The 24,505-nt window shown below is 40.8% G+C and overlaps 1 protein-coding gene across 1 annotated transcript in view; it reads right to left on the bottom strand.

Moving 5' to 3' along the window:
* The window catches only part of SPON1 (spondin 1), a 271,707-nt gene that overhangs the window by 83,375 nt on the left and 163,827 nt on the right, over nt 1–24,505 (bottom strand). The window contains exon 6 of the mRNA XM_063095511.1: nt 20,744–20,892. Coding sequence (XP_062951581.1) covers nt 20,744–20,892 — 149 coding nt within the window. The remainder of the gene's footprint in view (nt 1–20,743; nt 20,893–24,505) is intronic.

Raw genomic sequence — 24,505 nt, 5'->3', positions numbered from 1 at the left:
TTGCGGATCATATGTAATTCCTTTTCAAATGGATCAAGAAAATCTTCAATAATGCCTGATTCACATCTAATTGCTTAAAAAGTTGAAAAAAGAAGTGGTATCAATTTCATGACATCTTAGAGGTAAGAATCAATTCTAGTCCTGCTACATGATAACTGTAAGTAATTATTTTAAATCCATAGAATTTTTTTTTTCAGTCTTAAGAGTTTGAATATTTGGGGCAATCAAAATCCAATTTTCTTAGTGTTTATCATGACATAGTTAGCAAGTACATCACTCACATGCAATGGGCATCAATAATTCATGAAACAAAGTTCCAAGACAGCTAGGGTGGGTTCAAACTCAATGGCAGGTGGTTCCTTTGTAGTGGGATTATGTGAATGAGAAGTGGGGCACAGAAAAGAGTGGTTTGAGTGATAAAGAGACTTCCCAGAAGCATTCAACCCAGAGGAAAGCCTGTCAAAGTATCAGAGCATTATAAGCAAGCCCCTTATCCTATGCAGAATTTTGTCAAGGCACTCACACTGAAGGAAGTCACACTTGGTGTAATACTGTATTTTCAAATACAAATTAAAAATGTAAACAAGTCGAAAGAGACATAACTTCAGGGGAGAGCTTTAAACAACTGCAGATAGAAAGACATAGAGTTCTCCACCCTGAGCGTATTAGAACAGATACCAGAAAGTGGAATTGTGTCAGAGACACAGATGAGAATGTCAGAGACGAAGTTGAATGTAGGAGAGACGAAACCCAAATGCTTAAAGGAGATATTTTAGTTCCACCTCTAAAAATTATGAACTAGCTTGTATCATACCCACCACCTGCCAAGGACAACTAGAAAAAATGAATAAAACAAAACAAAACAACTTGGTTCAGAATATTGAGAGCTCTCAATGCAGCCAGGATTTGATGGATAAGATTCTGAAGAGAAGGGAAATGCATAGAGGTGAGTCAGAATTCCTAACTGCTTTTTCCCCTTCAGGCACTGGCTTTTCATCTGCCATCCCAGGCGAAGAGCCTGAGAAGCTGAGCATGGTTTTTGGCAGTCTCACAGGACTGGGGAGAGAAATGACTTAAGCCAAGATCCTGAAGAGAAGGGAAGGACAGAGAAGGGAGCCCAACATTTGGCACTGCTTTTCCTTCTGAGGTAGTTTCTGGCTTGTAAGAGTCATGTGGAAGAAAGTTTGCAACTCGCAGTAGAAATTAGCGGCTAAATGGTTAAACAAAGGTTTCAGCAGCCTCAGGTTTGGGGAAGATTAAAATTGGAAGTCAGAAACACTGCTAAGCACCCCAAGGTTTCAGAGAGGAACCCTGAAGCGCTAAAGGGCTCTCACCAAGACTGAAATCTAGCTTCAGCTGGCTCAACCCAAGGCTTGATTAAGGAGGTCTGCTGTACTCCAACCTCATGGTAGAAGTAGACCTTCTGTGAAGGAAGATAATGTCCTCTAGAGCCTCTAACATTTTTCACACACGTGTGTGACGCTCAATAAAAAAATGGTCAGACATAACAGGAAACTGAACCTTGGAAGTAATAGACCATAGATACAGATCCACAGGTCATCCAGACAGTGTAGTTATCAAACCTGGATTTAAGCAAAAACCGTGGTTAATATATTCAAGGAAATAGAAATCAAGATAGATAATTTTAGCAACAAAACTGGAATTTATAAAAAATCAAATGAAAATTCTAGAACTAATAAATATGATAACTGGAATTAAGAACTAATAGATAAGTTTAATACCCGTTCAGGCCAGCAGAAGAGAAGGTTAGAAAATATCCAGACTAAAGTAAGGGGAAAATATGATGAAGAATATAGAAAAAAGCATAAGAAACATATGGGAAATGATGACATAATTTAACATAGGTATAATTGGAGTTCCAGAAGGAGAGGAGAGAAAATACTGGGGGCAGAACCAATGTCTGAAGAAATAATGGCCAGAATTTTTCTAAATTGCCAACATATATCAAGCTACGGATGCAAGAAGTACTGCAAACCTTGAAAAGGATAAATACAAATGAAACCATGCCTAAGCATGTAGTAAAACTGCTGAAAATCAGAGACAAAGACAAAATCTTAAAAACAGCTATAGAAAAAGACATGTTATCTTCAAATGAGTAACAGTAAGACTGACAGATGACTTCTCGACAGAAATGGCAAAAGCCAAAAACAGAGGAATAATGCCTTTAAAATACTGGAAGAAAATAATTGTCAACTTGCAAGGGTACTTCAAGAAGTTTGTGGAAAATAGAATTAAAAAATAATATGAATCCTTCCATAAACTTTTTGAAGATCCCTTTTCGTATTAAACTTTTGAAGACCCCTCTTTGTATTAAAAAATACTCTTCAAAAATAAAGGAAAAATAAAGACATTTTCAGACAGACAAAAACGAAGAATTCTTTGATTGCAAATTCTCACTAAAAGAAATTCTAGAGGAGTTCTTCAGGTAGAAAGGAATGATCCCAGAAGGAAAATGGACTTGCAAAAAAGGAAGAAAGAGCAACAGAAGGGTAAATGTATGCGTAAAGCCAAATGAATATTGAATGTAGAATACAACACTAATAATGGGTTAACCTCAGACACAATTCTTTGTATATCATATGTGCTTGATGTGTGTGTGTGTGTGTATGCTGAAGTTTGGGGTCCCTATATGCATGGGGTGAGTTTTGAATTACAGTTGTCCCTTTCTGTCCGTGGGGGATTGGTTCTAGGATCCCTTGTGGATACCCAAATCCACAGCTGCTCACGTCCCTTATAGTCGGCCCTCTATATTTATGGCTGTGGGTATGGAGGGTCAACTGTATCAGCAAATTCATTTGAGAAAGAAAACCCTTTGGACATTGGTATAGAGGTCTCAAAAGAGCCAAACATGCTTGCCGTCATGATAAGCCAGATGAACACACCCGTTATATTTGTACTGATTCTTGAATACATTCTGCAGTGAGGTCACTACATTTTAAAGAATAAATTCATTTTGCTCCAGCTAACACACATGTGCCTGTCAGTGCTTCTTTTTTAAATGTATACTCCTATGAAATCCTATGAAATGATTAGTCTCCATATCATATTACTAAAAAGCAAATAGCCTTTCCTTCAAAAAAAATTTCCCTTCCCCTACCAAAAAAATTCCCAATAAGAATCAGATGTCTTTTTATGCATTTAAAATCTATTTAAAACAAGATTCCGGTTCCCCCAATGCTACTCCAGAGAGCTGCTCTCAGGAGCTGTAGCTATCAATGAACAGGCTGCCCATAATGTACATGGATCAATGCCCTTTGGAATAGCATTGGCTTACCAGTTAATAGACTTTTGATTTTCTTCACCCATTGATTAATGAAGCAGTAATTCTGCTTTTAAATAGGAAGATAAATTAAGAAGTACTGTAACTAGAGCCTAGTAGGAAATAGGTTGTAGTTTGGAGAATTGGTAGTAGCCATGGAGACCAGGCAGGGAGAATGGCTGACTTTGCTAAAAGCAGTCCTGTCAGAGAACTGAGGGCTAAAGCATTCAACCCAATTCAACAGACTCTTTTCAATGTACTATGAACCACATGCAAAGCCCCACAGGGGAGAGAAAGAGGTGAGTCCAGGGCACACACCTGCTCAGATCAACTCCTACTTCTATGTTTTTTCTTCCAGAGACAGGTGCAGACACCCATAATACAAGGCAGAAAATAGGCCAAATAAAGATACAAGAAGCTCTGCAAGACCCAAGGAAATGACATGTATTTGAAAGGACCAGGAAACGTATCATGACAAGGTATGGAAGGCTGAATGGAATTCTGATGGATACAGATGGGGAGAGAAAGGTCTTCCAGGGATGAAGAGGCAGTACGAGGAAAAGTGAAGAGCCAGGGAAAAGGAAAAAACCCAATTCCAGGCTGCTGGTATTAGCTGTGTAACCTTGGGATCGTTACCTAACTTTTCGGGGCTTTGGTTTTCTCATCTGGAAAGTGAAATCAGTAATAACCACCTTTCAGGGTTGTTATGAATATTCACTGAAACAGGTAAGCCTAAGGAATCTATCACAGTGCCTGGTACAGAGCAGACTGAAAATGGAGGCTGTCCACCACATGCTGTTGAACAGTGATAGCAAAACTTTGAAAGAGTCATTTGCCTGCCTTCCTTTTGCCTTCCTTTTCTGAAGCAAAGACAGTGTACTGCTTTTTAGGTTTTCTGCCTAACTGGACTTTGAGCACTTTCAAGGTAAGATCTGTGTCTTAGGCACTTCTGTACCTTCAGCTGCCTACCTCCAGGTGTGGCCACAGTAGGTACACAGGAAGCATTCATGGAAAGAATGAGTGAATGCATGTGTCCTGCCTTACTCTGTCTCCTAGATAGCACCTGGATGTCTCCTAGGCACCACCTAATCCCTTACAGTTCCATATGGTGCAGCCATGTCGCACACCTCCACGCGGCCGGCCTGGCATGCCCTTCCCCTGTGCGTGAGCTGACAAGTCCTTCATCTTTCAAAATTTGTGAGGTTGTTCATTTCAAGACAGAACCAGACAGAACTAACACGTTCTCCTTTGTACCCCATGTAACCATTTACAAGACTCTACTGTAATATGAATCTCATCAGAGTTTATGACTTGCTTTTCTCTGTCTTTCTTAGCCCTCGAAGCCAGGCCTAATAAGCATTATCAGCTACATGGTGTCAAGGGGATGTGTTATAATGAGGGGACAGAATCTGAGGAGGTAGTAGAATATCTCTGCATGACATAGGGCTCCTCTTTCATCTTCTGTTTGTGTATTTCTATTTTTAAAGTTGATCTGTTTATGAAGTTATACAGTATTAGAATTGTGACTTATAGCTTCATGATTTCTACAGCTAATTTCTTATACTATGAAGCTCCAGAGACAATCTAATTTCTTTCTTCTTTGAGACAAGAATTTTAAGTCATTGCATGGAATAGGGAGTGCATCATAGCCCGGGAGGATGACAGGATGAGTCTTCCACACTGGTCTTACTCATTTCTGTGCAGGGCTCTCCAGCATGGGTTCTCATCCAGAGCTCTGCACATAGTAGCTGTCAATAATTATTTGCTGAATAAACAAATACCCTGGTCTCTGGTCACTTCCTTGCTCAGAAATCCCCAATGGCTTTCCAATTCCTACTGGTCTATTTGCAGTCTCTGCAACCTGGTGTTCAAGTTTGATTATAAGATGACCCCAACCTCTTTTTACAGACTCATCCCCTACCATTTTATGCCTTTTTACTTTTAAACCACTCTATGCATCTTTCAATCCAGGCAAGCTAGACTCCTGGGTGGATGGCTCTTGGTTTGATGGAGAGCATCTACTATGGGCTGCAAGAATTTGTTTGCATGGGGAGTACCAGGCTGACCTTCAAGAGAGCTTCAGGATAACAGAGCTGAAAAACCACATGGACAGGAGGAACATTCCACAGACATTCTCACCAGAGGGGGAAAATAAACAACGCGTTCTCACAGCAGATCTGAAGACCAGATGCAGCAGTGGCATGGATTCAGCTCTTGGGACAGCTACCCCATTCAGCTAATAGGCATCTATTGTTTCCCTCCTAGCATACTCAGTTAATGAGTTCATCCTCAGACACAGAGAAGGCGATAACAAAAACTGCTTCCCTGGTCCTGATGGTGTCCAGCAAGAGCAAGACAAGATAGGCGCTAATTTTTTTCTTTTCTTTCTTTTTTTTTGGAGCATCTACTGAGAATTCAAAAAATTGAGTTCAGTGTTGCTCATGACATCTTCAGCTACTCAAGGCTCCCAGTGTGCCCTGTACTTGACTTTCCTAGCTCTAGTTGCACTGTAGGGTAATCACCTATTTCTACATCAAGTCTTTCCCAAGAGACCAGGAGCCCCTTAAGGGCAAATGATTTTCCAAATATGGTGTTTGGCATGTGAATGAATGAATGAATGAAGTCTATACTAGGTGCATACATCTTTTTTTACCACTAGATGGCAAGTATTCATTGGAAAGTCAGCTCTAATCCGCCTCAGAAACACAGAATCTGGTGAAAATTAAGTTTTTTGATGCACTAGATGAGTACATATACCAGGGTGACATTTTCAGGGCTGCCTATGCCTCCTCTCTTTTAGCAGAGAGAAAAGAAAGTACCAGAATGGAAGACAGGAGTCCTGTGTTGCAGATATGTGCTGCCAATATCATTTGGACAAGTCAAGTATATTTTCTGAGCCTCAGTTTTCTCATCTAAAAACCGGGCTGAGAACAATCCACCAAAAGCACACAATATGCTTTCTTATATGATATATCATAAAGTATTTCTTTTTTATTTCAACTATAAAATAATCACTTTTAGAGTAGATAATGCAAAAACATGGTACAACATCCAAAAGGCACAAAAGGGAATATGTGAAAGGCCCCCTTCTATTCTTTTCCCACAATCTCTCAGCTTGCCTCTCCCACCCCAGAGGCAACCACTATTAATATTCTTCTAGTATTCCCTTCAAGAGATGTAAGCATATATCTGCAAAAAGATAACACAAATGGAAAACTCTAGGAATACTCTGCTGCGCTTTCTTTTTTTAACTAAATGCTTTGTCTTGAAAATGTTCGATATCAAATCCTCATTTTTACTTAACTGGTCCTCTATTAATGGATATTTAAGTGGAACAACTTAAATTGTTAAATTGTAGGATTTGATATTATATTTGATACTATATTTTTGTGTTATAGTGTTCAATAAATAGGATGTGCCTATGTGTGAATATATCTGCATACGTAAATTCCTGGATGTGCACTACTGGGTCAGAAGAATGTGCCTTCTACAAAGTTACACCAGTCAGCATGGCCACAATCAGTGTATGGAAGTATCTGTTTCCCTTGACCTTTGTCAAAAGATGGTTGTCAAAAGTCTAACAGATGAAAAATTATAGCTCTGTGAAATTAATTTGCATTTTTATAATTATAGTGAGGTCAAACATCTTTTAAAATATCTAAAAGCCATTTAATTTTCTTTTATGAGAACTGCCCATGTGTTTTGATCATTTTTCTATTAGTTTGTTGGTCTTTTACAAATTGACCTACAAGAAGATCTTTATATTTTAAATAAATTAGTCCTTTATTTATTATATGGGCTACAAATACTTCCCCCCCCAGTTTGTCCTTTATCTTTAAAAATTCTTAGAATTTTCTACAATTAAAAAAAAGGTTTTAAGCCTAGCTAATATCATACTGAACGGACAAAAATTGGAAGCTGTTCCTCTAAGATCAGGAACAAAACAAGGATGTCTACTTTCCCCACTCTTATTCAACATAGTAGTAGATGTTCTAGCAAGTTCAATAAGGCAAGACAAAACAATAAAGGGCATCCAAATCAGAAAGGAGGAAGCCAAACTATCCCCATTGGCAGATGACAAGGTCCTATACACAGAAAACCCTAAAGACTCCACCAAAATATTACTAGAACTAATAAGTGAATTCAGTATAGTGGCAGGATACAAAATCAAGACACAAAAATCAATAGTCTTCCTATACACCAAAATAGCTGAAGAAGAAATCAAGAAAGTAATTGCATTTACAGTAGCTACCAAAAAAATGAAATACCTAGGAGTAAATTTAACCAGGGAGGTGAAATACGTATATAATGAAAACAATAAAACATTGGTGAAAAAAAAAAAATTGAAGAGGATACAAATAAATGGAAAGATATCCCATGTTCATAGGTTGGAAGAATAACATAATAAAAATGACCATACTACCCAAAGCACACATTCTTCAACACAATCCCTATCAAATACCAATGATACTCTTGATGGAAACAGAAAAAACGACTTTAAAATTTATGTGGAACCCTAACGGTCGCATATAGCTAAAGCAATCTTGAACCTTGAAAATAAAAAAAGTTGGAGGCATCACGCTTCCTGAGTTCAAAATATACTAAAAAGCCATCATAACCTGAACAGTATCTAGTGGTATAAAAACAGACAAATAGACCAATGGAACAGAATGGAAAGCCTAGAAATAAGCCCATGCACTTACAGCCAACTGATTTTTGACTAAGGTGCCAAATATATACACTGGGGAAAGGACAGACTCTTCAGCAAATGGTGTTGGGAAAACTGAATATTCACATGCAGAAGACTGAAACTGACCTCTATCTCTTACCATACACAAAAATCAACTCAAAATGGATTAAAGACCTAAATTTAAGATACAAAACTATGAAATTACTAGAAGACAACATAGGAGAAACACTACACAAAACAGGAGTGGGCAGAGCTCTTTTGAACAAGACTATAAAGGCACAGGAAACTACTACAAAAATAGACAAAATGGGAGTATATCAAATCAAAAAGCTTCTGCATAGCAAGGGACACTATCAGCAAAGTGAAGAGAACCTACAGAATGGGAGAAAGTGCTTGCAAACTACATCAGACAAGGGGCTAGTTTACAGAATATGTAAGGAGCTCAAACAACTCAACAGCAAAAAACAAACAAACAAAAAAACCCCCCAAAACCAAAAAACAAATAACCCAATTAAAAAATGGGCCAAGGACTTGAACAGACATTTCTCAAAAACAAAACACAACAAAACAAACAAACAAAAAAACCGAAAAAAGCCCATACAAGTGGCCAACAGGCACATGAAAAAATGCTCAAAATCACTAATCATCAGAGAAATGAAAATTAAAACCACAATGAAATATCATCTCACTCCAGTTACAATGGCTATTATCAAAAAGACAGAAAATAACAAATGCTGGTGAGGATGTGGAGAAAAGGAAACACTGCTGCATTGTTGGTGAGAATGTAAATTGGTACAGTCACTGTGGAAAACAGTATGGAGCCTCCTCAGAGAACTAAAAATAGGTCTACCATACAATGTAGCTATCCCACTACTGGGTGTATCCTCCAAGAAAATGAAATCCATATATTGAAAAGACACCTACACTCCCATGTTCATTGCAACACTATTTACAATAACCAAGAGATGGAATCAACCTAAATGTCCATCAGTGGATGAATAGATAAGAAAACTGTGGCATGTATGCACAATGGAATACAATTCAGCTATTAAAATAAATGAAATCCTGTCATTTGCAGCAATATGATGGAACTAGAAACCATCATGTCAAGTGACATAAGTCAGGCATAGAAAGACAAATACCACATGATATCACTCATATGTGGAATCCTCCCCCCCCAAAAGTTGTTCTCACAGAAGTAGAGAGTAGAATAATGGTTACCAGAGGCTGGGAAGGGCAGGGATACGAGGAGAGGAGAAATAGTGGGCTAAGGAGTACAAAACTATGCTATCTACCATAAGTGAATCATTGTGCTGTATAAGCATGTATTGAAACAACACACTGTACCCCTCAAATATTTTCAAGTACATATTTTAAAAAGTCCAAAAAAAGTCTATTTAAAATGTTTCTCTAAAAAAGGTTTTATTTTATCAGCCTTTTCTTCTGTGACCTCTGAGTTTTGTGACATGTGTGGAAGGAACTTTGCTCTGGATCATAAAAACAATTCTTTCATGTTTTCTTCTAATATTTTTATGTCTTCATTTTTTGATATATAAATCTTTGATATATATGGAGCTCATTTTGGTTCAAGGATTGAGGTATGGAGCAAAATTTTTTTTTTCCAGGTGGCTTCCAAAGGTACCATTACCATTTATTAAATGATTCCTTGTTTTCCTAACTGATATAAAATTACACTTTTTTCACATGCTTGATTTACAAATGAATTTGGGTCTATTTCTGGACTTTCTATTAGATTCTATTGATCTGTCCATTCATGCTCTAGTTTCACACAGTTTAATTTAATGTAGAATAATACATGATTTGGCGGGTTCCCTTAACCCTTTATTATTCTTTCTCAGACACTTTCTGGCTGTTATTGACTGTTTAGTTTTCCATTCCCATAGAATCAGCCTGTATAATTTGAAAAATTATTTGATATTTTGATATTCTTTTAAAAAGGTAATATGTTTGTAAGGTCAAATTCAAGCAGTACGAAAGGGCATATGATGAAATGTGAACAAACCTTTCAGTTCTGATCTTTACTTCCAGTTTGCTTTAGAGGCGATGTGTTTCTGATGTGTGTTCAGAGATAGTCTATGCATATACAATTCTATACGTGCACATAATCATTTCACTCTGACCCACCTGCCTTTTTCCCCAAATGGTAGCAAGTTATACACACTGTTTTGCTTTTTCCCATATAGCAATATACGAGGGTACTTAAAAAAGTTTGTGGAAAAATAGAATTGAAAGCTAGTATGAACCTTTCCATGAACTTTTTGAAGTATGCTTATACACTGGAGAGCACTCTATATCAGTTCATACAGATCTGCCTTATTCCTTTTAATAGCTGCATGGTATTTGACTCCATAAATGTAGCCAAAATTTTTAATATGTCCCCTATTGATAAAAGATTAGTTTCCATCTCTTATTTTTTAAAACAATCTTGTCATGGATATCCTTCCTCATACATCTTTGTGTGAGGATATTTCATAAAGATAAATTACTAGATAAAGAATTACTATGTCAAGGTATAAATAAAATGTGCACACAATAATGTAAATGTACTTAACACTACTGAACTGTGCACTTTAAAATGGTTAACATGGTGAATGTTATGTATTTTTTACCACATTAAAAAAAAAGAAAATGTAAAATTTTGATAGATATTGCCAAATCTTAAGGCAATTTATTATCACCCACTTAATTTGCCTTCTATTTGCAATATTTTGGCTCAGTTACTATAAAAATAAATTTTTAATGAGTTAAATAATCTGTAAATCTTGAATAAAATTGTCCCCCATTTCTGTCATAGTGAGATTCTCAGAAAAGTTCCTAGGGATCAGTGATGCTGTTGTGCAAAACTGTGGAGGTTGGGAATTGCTGCTAAGAGGCAGGCTCTGTACTCCTCTAGCTAAGGCAGCCTGTGCCAGTTTTATTAAAGAACAGCCATTGCTAAATCACTTTGGCTCCTTGTTCTACTGTGATTTGGATTTGTTTGAAGACTCAAATGAAAACAAACAAGAGGTTTCATAAGACTCAAACATTTTAATTTTTGTATCAAGTGTCTGTGACTGAGAATCTTTAACTCCTTTCCCTATCCCCACCATGAGTATCACTTTATTTCTATCAACCACGAGTGCTTACTTACATATAATACATGGCCTTGAATGAAGTGGGGGAGGACATATGAGGTATGTATAATAATATTCATGCAACCCAAATGAAATTGGACATCCCTGGGGACCATCAGCAGTGGGTGACGAACCTAAAAAACATACCCATTCTGACTCCAAGAAGCCTTGAAAAGTATTACAGGTCTGATGTAGTTTGGAAATGTTTGTCCTAAGCTCATGTTGAACTCCAGTCCCCAATGTGGCAGTGCTGGGAGGTGTTTGGGTCATGGGGGCAGATCCTTCCTGAATAGATCAGTGCTGTCCCTTGTTGGAGGGGCGGTGGTAAGTGATCTCTTTCAGGAATGGATGAGTTCTCCAAGAGCTGCTTGCTAAAAGGAGCCTGTAACCTCTCTCTCTCTCCCTCTTGCTTCCTTTTTTGCCATGTGATCTTGCACATGCAGGTGGCCCTTCCACCTTCCACCATGAGTGGAAGCAGACTGAGGCCCATGCCAGACACAGCTACCATGTAATTGTGAGCCAAATAAACTTTTTTCTTTATAAATTACCCAGTCTCAGGTATTCTGTTATAGCAACAAAAAAACATACTAATACAAGGTCTTTATTAAATTTTTCTTGAGGAGGCAGTAAAGAGAAAGTTATATCACATAGCCTTCTGCAAAGTGTACTGCTAAATATTCTCTTTTGATGTCTTTTAGGAAGCAAATTTACTAGAAGTCTTCTCTGGATCTTTCTTTCTCTGTTTTCCACTCCAAATGGCAGCTGCTCAAATACGTCTCTTCTCACTCTTTAAATTCCTAATACTGTCTCAGCCTCCTGGCCTTACTTCTCCTCTCATTCCTGCCTTTTCCTGGTCTTTATTTTCTAGTAGCTTTTATGTAGTACAATTTACCTCTTCTTTCAATTGTGTTCCCACCCAATAAAACCAAAGCATCCTCTTAGAAGGTGGGAGGAAACCCTTCCAATTTAATCTTTTTGTCCCAATAATAAGAGTAATAATGGGCTCATACTCCAAGCCAAGGATTTTATATGTATCATTTCATAATCAACATATGCAGTTCATATTCTCATTATCAAAATTTTGCAAATGAAGAATCTAAGGGTCAGTGATGTGAGGTGGCCTACTACTCAAGGTCAAAGACGTAAGAGACCAATTGAAAGCTTATCCATTTGCCTTGTACTGTTTTCATGGCTCTTAAGTAACAATGCACAGCAGTAGGTATCAAGGGAAAATGAGTGGTCTTGACCATGCTGTCAGTCCCCATATTCTTTTCTGATCTCTGCCTTTCCAAATCCTTGTGCTTATGTCTAATAATGTCCCCTGTTCCCACCTCAATTGCTGAACCAATGTCAGATCCAGCATTTTGTCACCCAGTTGGCATAGCTCTGCATCTTTGCTGCTTGCTTTAGTGCTCCTGAGCCTCTCCTCTCATTAGTGCCCCTCCCTTCTACAGGACTGACATCCTGCCCTGAGTTCCTGTCTTTGGCATTCTGAAACTCATTCTACTAATTCTTGTTTGTCCACGGCTGCCCTGAACTGTCAATTTACCTTCCACCTTTAATCCTCTTTTCACTATGAACTGCACCACCTGCAGTCATGTATACAGTAGCAGGCTGGGTGGTTCCTTACGTAGGGGTTGCCACTGACTAGACTGGGGGTAGACATCTGATGCAGCAGCACCAGTGCACAGGCTGTCCATTGATCAAACTGTCTTTCCAGCACTTCAACTAAGAGTCACCAAAACTGCTCAGTTGGCTGTGGGAAGCCAAGGAGGAAGATTGTACGGCCACCATTCAGGGCCATGTGCAACATAAGTAAGCAGAGGCAGCAGGTCTATTGAGAAAGGATTGGGGAAGAGATTCACGTAGATTCACGTGACTCTGGGGGCAGTGTGGATAGTGGTCGCAGCCTGATGCATCAGTTCCAGCTCTCGTGAGGTTTTTCTGCACTCTGTATAAACTTGTGTTTTCCCTACAATAGTTTCCTCTGTTCCTGGATCCCTATTACTCAATGTCAAAAGAGACTTCACTAGACCACTTCCTTCCCTAGGTTGGGAGCCTTGTCCACATTTCCACCCCTTGGCTGGTGTCTTGTCACATGCAGGAAGACCTCCCACTGCAGGTTGCCTCTAGGCCTTGCTCTGGAGGTAGCACTGAACTAGCTGCTGTGAGCATCTTGCTAAGGCTGTTCCAAGGAAAAGGGAACATGAGCACAGGAATGTGTTGGGAACAGCCGTGGAGTTTTACAGTAGCTCCATTTTTATTTGAGGGCATGGTTTTTATCCTTAAATTGCTTGTGGTTAACTTTGGGACAGAACATTAAGGTGTGTTGGGGGATGACACTGCTGAACAGGGGAAGGAGGGCAGGCAGAGGCAGAGGCTGGGGACGGCGAATGCCAGGGGGAGCCCTGCCTCACCTCATCCTCTGCGCCTTCCCAAGCAGAGGGATGACATCATGAACTTGAACGATGAGAATCATTAAATTTTCTAGCTCCTGCAGGGGCTCTTAGGTCATGGATGTTTATTGTAGTGCTGTTTACAATAGCCAAGAGTTGGAACCAGCCCAAATATCCATCATCGGATGAGTGGATACAGAAACTGTGGTATATCTACACAATGGAATATTACTCTGCTATTAAAAAAAAAAAAATGAAATACTACCATTCGCAGCAACATGGATGGACTTAGAGAAAATTATATTAAGTGAAATAAGCCAGGCACAGAAAGAGAAATACCACATGTTCTCACTTATTTGTGGGAGCTAATAAAAATAAGTACATAAATATACAAGTGAACGGGGGCAGGGTGAAAAGAAGACACAACAATTGGTTGAACTTGTTAAGACAAGTGAACAGATATGATCCTGATGGGGGTGAGGGGGAGGGAAAGGAGGAAAAGGAGGAATTGGTAAAGGGACATGAAAATCAACTACACTGTATATTGATAAATTAAAATAAAAAAAATAAATTGATTTACAGAACATTAAAAAAAAAAAAGAATAAAAACATGGTAATGATAGGTAACATCCAGTGAGAACTTTCTATAGGACAGGCTCTGCTGCAAGCACTTTATACTTATCAGCTCACTTAGTCCTCAAAACAACCCTATGAGGTTGGCACTATTGCCATCTTCATCTCATAGAAGAGGAAACTGGGGCACAGAGGGGCTAAGTGACTTGGCCAAAATCACACAGTAAGTAAGTGACAGAGTCAAGATTTGAATTCAAGAAATCTTGACTCAGAACCAATGTTTTCAGCCATTATACAACACTACTTGTCACAAGCAAGGAAGCTCTTTATTATAAATAAAATATAGTTGTGTGTGTGTGTGTGTGTGTGTGTGTGTGTGTCTTATTTTCTCAACTAGAAGAGGCATGTCATGATTCATGGAAAACACCAGAGATCAAGCAATGATTTTAATGAGAGAAAAGTGATTAAAATTTGGAAAATAAAAAAATCAGGAAAAACGAACATTTAGTAGACATATGTTATCTCCAATGATTTAAAGGACATGAACAAAGAAAATTCTCAAACTTTTCCTTCCAGTTCCCAGAGCCACATAAATGGTTTCAATGCTAAAGAAAAAGAACCCCTGCTTGTTTATTGATTCTCATTGTAAGAACCCAAATGCCCCAAGGGATCACACCCTGATCACATAAGTCCTTCTCGGCCACACCCCATTATGGCGCTGGTTACGGGCCCGCCCGTGGCTCACTCGGTAGAGTGCGGTGCTGATGGCGCTGGTTGCCCTTCTCTTCCTACTCTCCTTCCCGCGGCGCAAATCGCACACCAATCAGCTCACCCCAAGCCCCATGCGGTATGCTAAGTAGGGATTGTATTTTAAGCCAATCAGCCTTCCCTAAAAGCCCTATATATATGTGTGTGTGCCGCCTAATAAAGGAGCTCTCTCCGGTGGTCAACTGGTGTCGACTCTCATGCCATAGGCAGTGTGTTAATCCTGCTGGCTGGTCTAAGTAATTTGCTGAAACAAGGCCTCCTGAAGATGAAATAATCAGTGCCTATGTTAGGATCCATTGTTTTCTGATCCGTGCCTTGAATCCAGAGAAACCTAAAAGTTGGAGTGGTTTTTCTAGTGCATTTTCCATGAATGGTTGGCTATTTAAAGCTCACAGTTTTATGCAAGAGACATTCATTGCTCACCTGTCAATTAATCGGTTCAGCTATTTGTTGGGTGCTGGAGACATTGTGTGGACATCTAGAAAATGGAAGACAGAGCTAATGTAAAATGTTCCCTCTCCTGCTACAAACACTTGGAAATGCTGAACAAAATATAACAAGACAAAATGCATAACTGAGTTTGGAAAAATTGGCTGGATTCCAGAAATGGGGAGGGAACTGTAGCCCAGAACAGGAAGCAGAAGCTGTTGCCTGGTGAGCTGTCAGGGCCCTGGAGTAGGACATGGGCCCCAGAAGCTACAGGGAGCTTTACAGAGGAGGTTTCAAAGGCCATGTGTGGAGAGAAGGCAAGTCTGAGCCAGCGTGAAGCCTGGGACATGGGAAGGCACTCCTGCATAAAGCTGCATGTTTTGAAGGACTGTCCTGTTTATGAACGAGAGGACGAGAAAACCCTCCATCCAGCATTTGGAAACATTGCAAGGAAGCTGGCCCTCCATCCAGGGCACCTACAGAAAATGGAAACCCAGCCTCTCCCATGTGTAAGTACAGAGTCCAGGTGTACACTAGCCACGCAGTGGGCAAACCAAGCTGAGAAATGACACAAAAACCCCGGTGGGACCAGGAGAAGAAAATACAAAGACACTGTGAAGGCATCATAACTTGAGCCTGTTTTCCACAGGAAAAAAAAAAAAAAGAAAGAAAAAGCTGCTGAAGATGGAACAAATGATTTGAAACCAAAGATGCAACTAGTGATGGGGAGAGAGCAAGTTCAGTTAAAAGGAAAATTGGTCCCTAAGATCCTGAGACAACAGAAGAATTGGAAATAGACAATTAGATGTGTTTAAAATGATTGAAGAGATAAAAGCAGTCATAATAAAGGAATAGAATAGTAAGAAAAGAAGCAGAGTAGGATTTGAAAAGGAGACTCCAGCAGCGAGGAAAACCAAAAAAGTGCCTGCCCTGTGTGGGTCTGCATTTCTCCAGCTGATACAGATTCCCCTAAAGAAACAAAGTACTTTATATGGAAATAGTTATGCATGTATCTGCCTCTCCCACCCCACCGGTGACTTCTTCAGAGTAGAGATGAAGTGGTCCTTCATTCAACTCTCCAGTCTCCTTTTGTGTCCCACTCCCCCCCACTCTCCTCTTGCCACAATAGTCATCTCTTAGTTCTTCAAGCACAAGAAGCTATTTTCTGCTTCAGGGCCTTTGCACATGCTGTTTTCACCATATAAAATGATTTTTTCCCCACACTTTTCTTTTGGGTTCCAGCTTAATGGTCACTCTTCAGGGAAACCCTCCCTGACCTGACATTCTCTAAAATAGGCCCCTCCGTAGTCCTAATCCTTTTTATATCACCACCACCCTTGTTTGCTTCTTTTGACTTACTATGATTTGTAATTATTTAACTATTTTTTAACTCATTTTCCTTGTCTTTCATTGGAATGCAGGCTCATGAAGAAAGGAAGTTTTTTTGATCACTTCTGCATTTTCAATGCCTAGCATATAGTAGGCGTTCAATAAAGTTATCAAAAGAATAAATTAATAAATTCAACTAATATATATAAAGTTATTGAATGAAAAAATTATACACTTAAGAAACCTTTATGAAGCAACCAATCTATGCCAACCTCAGGGGATACAGTGATGGGAAGGGCAGCTTTAAACCTTGCAGTTTAGTGAGGGAGAGACATCAAACAAATACAGTAAATGTGATGATAGTAATGATAGGGAAGGTACAGGGTGCTGTGGGAGCACCTGGCAAGGGGACCAATTTAGCACAGAATTAGGGAAGGCCTCCAGGAAGAAGTAACACTTACGCTGCAACTTGCAGGATGAGTAGGACTTCACCAGGGAAAGGGGAGTTGGAAGATGTTCTCAGCAGAGAGAAGGCCCAGGTGCAAGAGGGGCATGGCTCTTTGGGAAGACTGAAAGAGGTTCTGCAGGAGCAAAGCTTAGAGTTGCAGTGAGAGATAAGGTCAAAGAGGTAAGAAAAGGCCAGATCACGGAGGGTTTCCAATAAGGAGTTTGGATTTTACCTTAGGGTCAAGGAGGAGCCATTTAAATATCTTAACTGGGGGAGTGGTACGATCCAGTTTGTGTTTTATAAAGATGGCCCTGGGGCTGCGTGGATAACAGGAAGAGGATTAGAGGAGGCTAGTGCAGCTATTTAGGCAACAGATGAGGGTGGCTTAGACAGGGAGGTGCGTGATGATGAAGGTTCATCATCTCGGCCGAAGTTGGGGCTCAGGGAGAATCAAGGATGACGTGTATGTTTCTACAACGAATAACTGGGTAAGTGGGCCACCACCTTTGGTCCAGCAGAGAACCAGATACCTAGCAAACTAGCAGAGAACCAGTTATCCAGCAAACATGCACAAATGTGTGCTTGCTCAAGTGGAAATGGTCTTAGTGAGATGAAGTGTCTTTATAATGATGAGAATGCAGCAGCTCACATTCTGTTCCCAACCTCAACCTGTGAGTGTGATCTGCCATTTCCTACTGCCTCTGCCTTACGTGGAGTACCCATTTGTGACCTGCCAGGCCAGCCACAGCTCAGTATTCCTAGTTCCCAGTCCCCACTCGCCACCAAAAAGCATTTGCCTCTGTCCTCCCATGAAGGGGCGAATACTGTGCCCTTCCCCGGCTCTCTCCAGCCACTAGTGTCATCACTGCCAGTAACTCTGCTGTGATTTTTCATTAATCTACTTAGTGTTTTGCAGTTATAATAAAATTAAAATTTATACTCAACAGTATTATTATAATTTCCCACTACTAATGGAATTAATATTTTTGTTCATTTGTGTTTGAAAGCCATTAGTATAAAATTTACCTCCAACAATACTTATTGTGATTTTTAATGTCCTTGAAATTTGCAGTGAGCACTAAGTCTGTAATAAGAGAATGCTGGTAAGCATGTAAATGTCTTTCTTGGGAAAAAGGGCTTTTTATTTTCATCATGGTTGGACTCAGGTTCTTTGATAGGAAGACTGGTAGGATATAAGATTTTAAAGGCTGAGAACACTGTTAGTTTGTAGATGTTTTCAAACAAGTTGCCTGGTTATTCAGAGGACACTTTTATATTCTAGGAGGATTCAAATTCTTGCTCCTTTTTTATGTTGTTCCTTACCTGACTTACAGAAAAATATTATAAATTGTGTGTTGCAGGGAGCAATATTTAGAACCATGAATTGTTTGGAAGTGAAGGGATCCTGAAATCACCTTGTCCCATTGACTTTCCAAGGAGCTGGGGACCTGATGCCCTGCTAGCAGAGCCGGGATTCAGAGGCTGGCAGAGGAGTTGCTCTGTGAGGCAGCTGTGTGGCAGGAGGGTGCACAAGCAGGGCTGGCTTCATAGGCAAGTGACTAGTGCAGTCTCATGAGCCCCCATGCTGTGAAATGCACAGCATCACCATTTTGAGATTCTGAACAAGTTTTGAGCAAGGGGCTCTACATTTGCACTGGGCCCTGCAAAGTACACACCTGGTCCTGTGCACTGGCTTTGGAGCCAGACAGACTTGGGTTTTCAGTACTGGTATTCTCTGCTATGGACCATGCCTTGATTTTCTTTTCTGTAAAACTGGGATAATAATATCGTCTTCTGAGATTAGCTGTGAGGGGTGCTAAAAGTAGATGTCCAGCACCCCAGGGGCCTGAAAGGTGGTGACAGACACTGAGATATGCTCATTCCCATGTGCAGTACCCATGATTAAACTTATTATTATGACTTTATGTCAGGAGTGCTAGCCAGCTGGGATAGGCCAACGTTGCCCATGTGGTGTACAAGCCAATCCCAGGCACGCAGGTTAGGAACACACTAAGCAGAGGACGTTTTCCTATGAAGGTCTTTCTAAGACTGAAAGTCCCATCCGTGAGTTTTCAGCCTTTCTATTGCTATGGCATATGACAGATAATGTTCACCAGCATAGCCAGTTTTGTATGATTCCTGCATGCTTCTCTCCTTTCCAGAAACCTCTCAAGAAAGTTAATAGGTGAGACTGGCATTACTATGAAGATGCCCTTGATCTTGAGCTAATTTATTTTCAAACTTTAGCATTTCACTATTACTTGCAACAAATGGTTTTCAACATCCTATACCATAGAGCTTGATCAGCCAGAGGGCCACAATTCCATGCTTGAGAACAAGGAACGTTGACCCAGTGGAGCCCAGGCAAGGGTCCCTCCATGACAGTCCAGTCAGACTAGCATCAGTATGGAGGCCCCCATGACTCCGCTGAGTCTGAGGGAATGATGTCAATCGTGAGTCACGGCAGCTAGAGTCAGAGAAACACGGAGCAGTTATAGCTAAACTCGTGATGAACAGCATACAATCTTAAAACATCTGGTCAAACATTTTTTTTCAAGACAGGGGAAAAGACTTTAAATCAAATTAACAAGAAACACAAGCTCATTTCTGGGCATTTTTCGACTCTGACCCAAAAGGATTCCTCAAGGGATTATAGTAGGAGTCAGAGTGACCTTTGTTGCATTCAGTTTAGGGTTCGTGGGCAGCTTGGAGTCCAGATGGTAGGCTTCAAGAGAAGCACTCAAGGCTGTGCTGTGCTTGCCCCTGCACTGCTCAGGCCTCTGAGCACATGCATGTTGTGAGACACGGGCCCCCAGTGTCTCTGGGACGTGCGACAGGGGCACAAGGAGGGCCACAGCCTCTCAGCAGCCTATGTTGTGAAGTGACCACATCCCAGGCAGAGTTTGCTCGTTCCTCACTGCCTTTAGAGCAGCTGGTGGGCAGTGAGACATGCTTCCCACGGGCTTTTGTGGGTAGTGATGGCTAATGTCAGACCTCTCCACAGTAAACCACCTTTGAAGAAGTGTGGCTCTCCTTCCAAGGTCCTCTCATCAGCCTCTCTCTGGTGCTGACCAGATCAGGCTTTCGATGAAGGACGATGGCACTGTCAGTCAAACAAACTGACAAGAATTATGGGCTTTTCCTGCCTTATCTTTCAGTGGTATGAATGAGGACCTAGAAAATGAGATAGCTCTTGGGCCCACATGACATGGGACATAAAAGGTGCTTCAGTCTATAGTGGTTATGACCAATAACTGACTAATTGATAGGATACCTCAAGACACAGTTGTAAAATGCCTACATTTGCATACATGTTTATGGAAAAGTAGATAAACACGTATTTTCAGAAATGGCAATTTGCCTTCAACAGCTTGATTATCACTCCCCTGACCCTCTCAAGGATCATAGTAAGAAATCCATAATTCACTGCTTTGACTCTGAGGAGTCCAAAGACACAGCATCCCAACAATGTGGCCATGGCAGCAGCATTTAGCACAAGCTGAAGAAAACATGAATGCAGTTGGGAGAAATCTGAGACAACAAGATGGACATGTGTGCCCCTGTCATCTACTTAAAAATAACACTTCCAAACTCAGCAAATAGATCTTCTTTTTTTCTATGTACTGCAAATTTCAAGCTCCTGGGATGCTTTGACTGCATTTCTGATTTCTGGTTGCTCTGTGACTTTTTTCTTACCTGTTGTCGAATTTCTTCCTCCATTTTCACTGGTGAGCCCAATTCTGCAACTTGTTTGACACCTTCGCTGGCGTACCCTCCGTACTCCCACAGCACATAATTCTTGGAGTGGGATCCACCAATGATTGCAGACCAGTGATTGGCCCGACCTGAGAAGCCAATCAGGATATGGTTATCAGTGTGGCCATGGCTAAAACACAAGTCCCTTAAATGACGGGGAGGAGGTATAATTGGACAATGATTGAACCAGTGCCGACTAAGCACTTACTCTGTCTCAGGCCTGTGCTATTCACTATAGACAAGTAAGTCTTGGGAACGTGCAGACAGACAACAGCAGATGCTTGAACAAGACACAGAGGCAGCCCAGGGATGCCTTATCTCTGGGAGAGTCTCAGAGAAGGGGACAGTTGAGAGAATCTTAAAGGCTGATGAGATTTGTATGGCAGAATAGAGAGGAAAGGCTATTTCTGGCCGAATCAGAAACATTAAGTAACACTATGTGTTTGGAGAGTCATAAGTAATTCAGCATTGCTGTGTCACAAACTGTCAGAGGGAGAGTTAGGAGATGATGCCAGGGAGGTAGGAAAGAACCTGCTCATGAGTGGCCTTGCTCTAAATGCTTCAGGAGTTTGGATGTCATTTTAAAGGACCTGAAAACCACTGAAGGGTTCTGAGCAGAGGAGTGACATGATTGCATTTAAATTTTAGATATACCATCCAGCAGCAGTGTGAAGAATGTGTTAGAGGGAGTAGAATTGGAGTAGAGAGCTGGGGAGGGGAGTAAAGAGCAAAAGATAAAGGATGTGTGTGGGGAGCAGCTTTTGGCAGTTGTCAGGAACATACCAGCTTGTCTTCAGCTGTCTTTTAGTTATATTCCAGAATGAGGGGCAGGCAGGCTAGCCATATTTAAAAGGATGAGACAAACATTTGGATATATGGGAGTGACCAGTCCACAGGGGTTTGGTGAAGATCATGTGGGTGTGACTGCAGTGGGAGGCAGGAGGGATTAATGCACAGCACAAGAGCATGGGGAACAGGAAAAGAGCTGGGCAGGACCACGACAGAACTTGACTTGAGGGTTTTATCAAAGTCTCCTAGGAAGGGAGGAAGAGGAGACTAATAGCCAACATCAGCACCCCACTGGATTTGTTTTTGCATGTGTTGTATATAGATGTATATGTATTTACTATTGATTAAGTTACACATAGTTCATCCGAAGTTGACTCAATTCTCAGCCATTCTTTGGTTGGTTTTCTGAAGTTTCAAGTTAAAGAACATTTTTAGGTATAGTGAAGAGGAAAACTTGAAATGAGTGAGTTCAACTGACATTTTCAGTTTATCACCCTGTGGCCCAGAGTGGGCAGGACTCTTTGCTCCCCCTCATCCCCAAGAAAATGATCTGAACAGGGCCTGGTCCTGTTTACATCTGTCATTGTTACCCCAGGCCTTCTGCTCCAGGGGCCCCTCAAGAACATGAGCATGAAGCCAAGCTGTACCCTTCTGGTCTGCTGAGGGCAGCCGGGCCCCACCCCAGGCAGATGACATCACCATGTGGCTCTGTTCAATTACTTGTTCATTATTTCCTACATGTCAGGGAAATGCAAACTCCCTGCTTAGCCCTCATATCCCCAGAGAAGGCAGATGAAGATGCTGACAACTATTTCTGTAACTCAGTTCCTGGAGTAACTGGGGAGAATGTCCTAGACGTCATCTAAACTGATAGCTTACATAGGGGCAAAGGCTGGTAGCCAGTTGTGATGTTTGGTTCGTGATATGAATACAGAAGGACCAGCTTCAGCACCTCTTGCTCCCCCTGCCTTGTTCCACTGAAATACCCCCTTGTCCCAGGCCTGTCCTATCTGCAATCCTGCACCTCAGTGGCTGTTCCCTCTGTGCTCGCCTCTTGCTTGGCTTTGCCAACTCTCATTCCTCCTTCATGATTTACTCAGAAGCCTCTCAAGACCACCTAAGCTCTCGTCCTCTGTCTCCCCACAGCACAGATCACATTTATTATCACTGTCACAGTCTGTTGTCCCACGAGACTACCAGATTCCTGAAGGGGTCTGTCTTCAGCACTGTCTCCCCAGCACCTGATGCATTATGAATGCTCAGCACATGTTTCTAGAAGCATATATGTACCTGAAGCATTTGGGAGCAGGCTTGCACAGGTTTGATTCAATGTGATTAGATTCAAGTCTCCATTCAGCAGAGATCCCAACACCTACTAGACAAAAGCACTCAGCTATCCTGCTTGTTAGAAAACAAAAAGCAACAACAACAACAAAATAGACGTTGGTCTTAGAGCAAGCAGACAGGATTCAAATCCCAGCATTGCCACTTAATAGCTGTGTAAATTTGGCCAAATTCAATTACTTTATTTCCCTGTGTCTTAGCTCCCTCCTTTGTAATTCAGGGATGATAATGCCTACTTTATTGACCTATTATGAGAATTAAATTAAGTTATTTTAAAAATGAGATAATATATGTAAAATCACTACTAGCATACAATAGAAACTCAATAATTATAGTTTCCTCCTTTCATGGTTGTTAGGGAGGCTACAAAAGTGAATAAACATGAAACCTGCCCCTAATTCAGTATAAGAGATAAGAATTATGTATAAATATGGAATATGATAAGAGAATGGGAATCATAGGGGGGTAAGGGGGTGGACCCAGATGGGTCTTTCTGGTGTTTTCATTCAACTTCCATTAATTACGTGCCAAGCACAGTGGCAGGCCCTGGGCACTGACAGGAATTGGATATGGCTCTTGCCTTGGAGGTACTCACAGTCAGGGAGTGGGAGAAACAGATGGATAAGCAGATTGGTTACAACCCAGCAAGGTCGGGGTTATTATAGGACAACTCAGAGCACAGAGGATGGAGTAGCTAAGTCCCAGTTCTCCAAATCCAAGGAATCACAATCCAAAGGCATGAGTGCAGAGAAGCAGGCACCTGAAGAGTGAGATCTGTCTTTACGGTTCTACTCCCGAATACAATTTAATTGTACCAGTTCAACCTTACAGCCAATACAGTTGTTGGTTTTCTACAATTGTCCTGCAACATAACACATGAATTCAAATTTCAACACATTTAATGACATCAACCAAATAATAGATATTTGCAAGGCACCTGGCTGGGGGAAGAGACCAGACTACATCCTCCCAGGGAGAACAAGGCAGGCAGCGATGGAAAAACAATTTGCAACATTAGAAAGAGCATCAATGTCAGGTGAGCAGCAGTCACTCAGGTGCAAAATAGTACAGTGGAGAAAGGCATGGTGACCAAGAGCCAGAAGACTGGGGCTCCAGGCCTCCATCTGTGGCCATGAATCAGTTATTCAATATCTCAGAGCCTCAGGTTCCCTTTTAAAAATAAGGGTAATAATCACTAGGCTGGACTATCTCCCAGAATTGTGCAAATAAATTGGGCTGGTTTTGGGAAGAAGTGTGAAAGCTGTAAGAAACTGTACAAAACAAAGTTCTCAGTAGTATTGGAGATATAAAGCACTATGGGGATCTAAAAAAACAATCCAAAAGAAGGCAGAGAAGCAAGGAAACTTTCCCATTGGAAGGAGCGCTCTTGGAGATTTAGAGCAATAGAAAGAAAGGAGGGCAGCATACTAGGTGGGAAGACTGGTAGGACAGGAGGAGCAGGGCTTCTATTGACAACATAGATAAGAGGATCAAACACCTACTAGGCATTAGATGATGCTTTCCTATGTGTAATACCCACTACAACTATATCCCCATGTTATAGATAAG

The sequence above is a fragment of the Cynocephalus volans genome, chromosome 4 (genome assembly GCF_027409185.1).
Source record: "Cynocephalus volans isolate mCynVol1 chromosome 4, mCynVol1.pri, whole genome shotgun sequence".
Lineage (NCBI taxonomy): Eukaryota > Metazoa > Chordata > Mammalia > Dermoptera > Cynocephalidae > Cynocephalus > Cynocephalus volans.
Note: the sequence above shows the minus strand (reverse complement) of the source record. Positions and strands in the feature narration are given on the sequence as shown.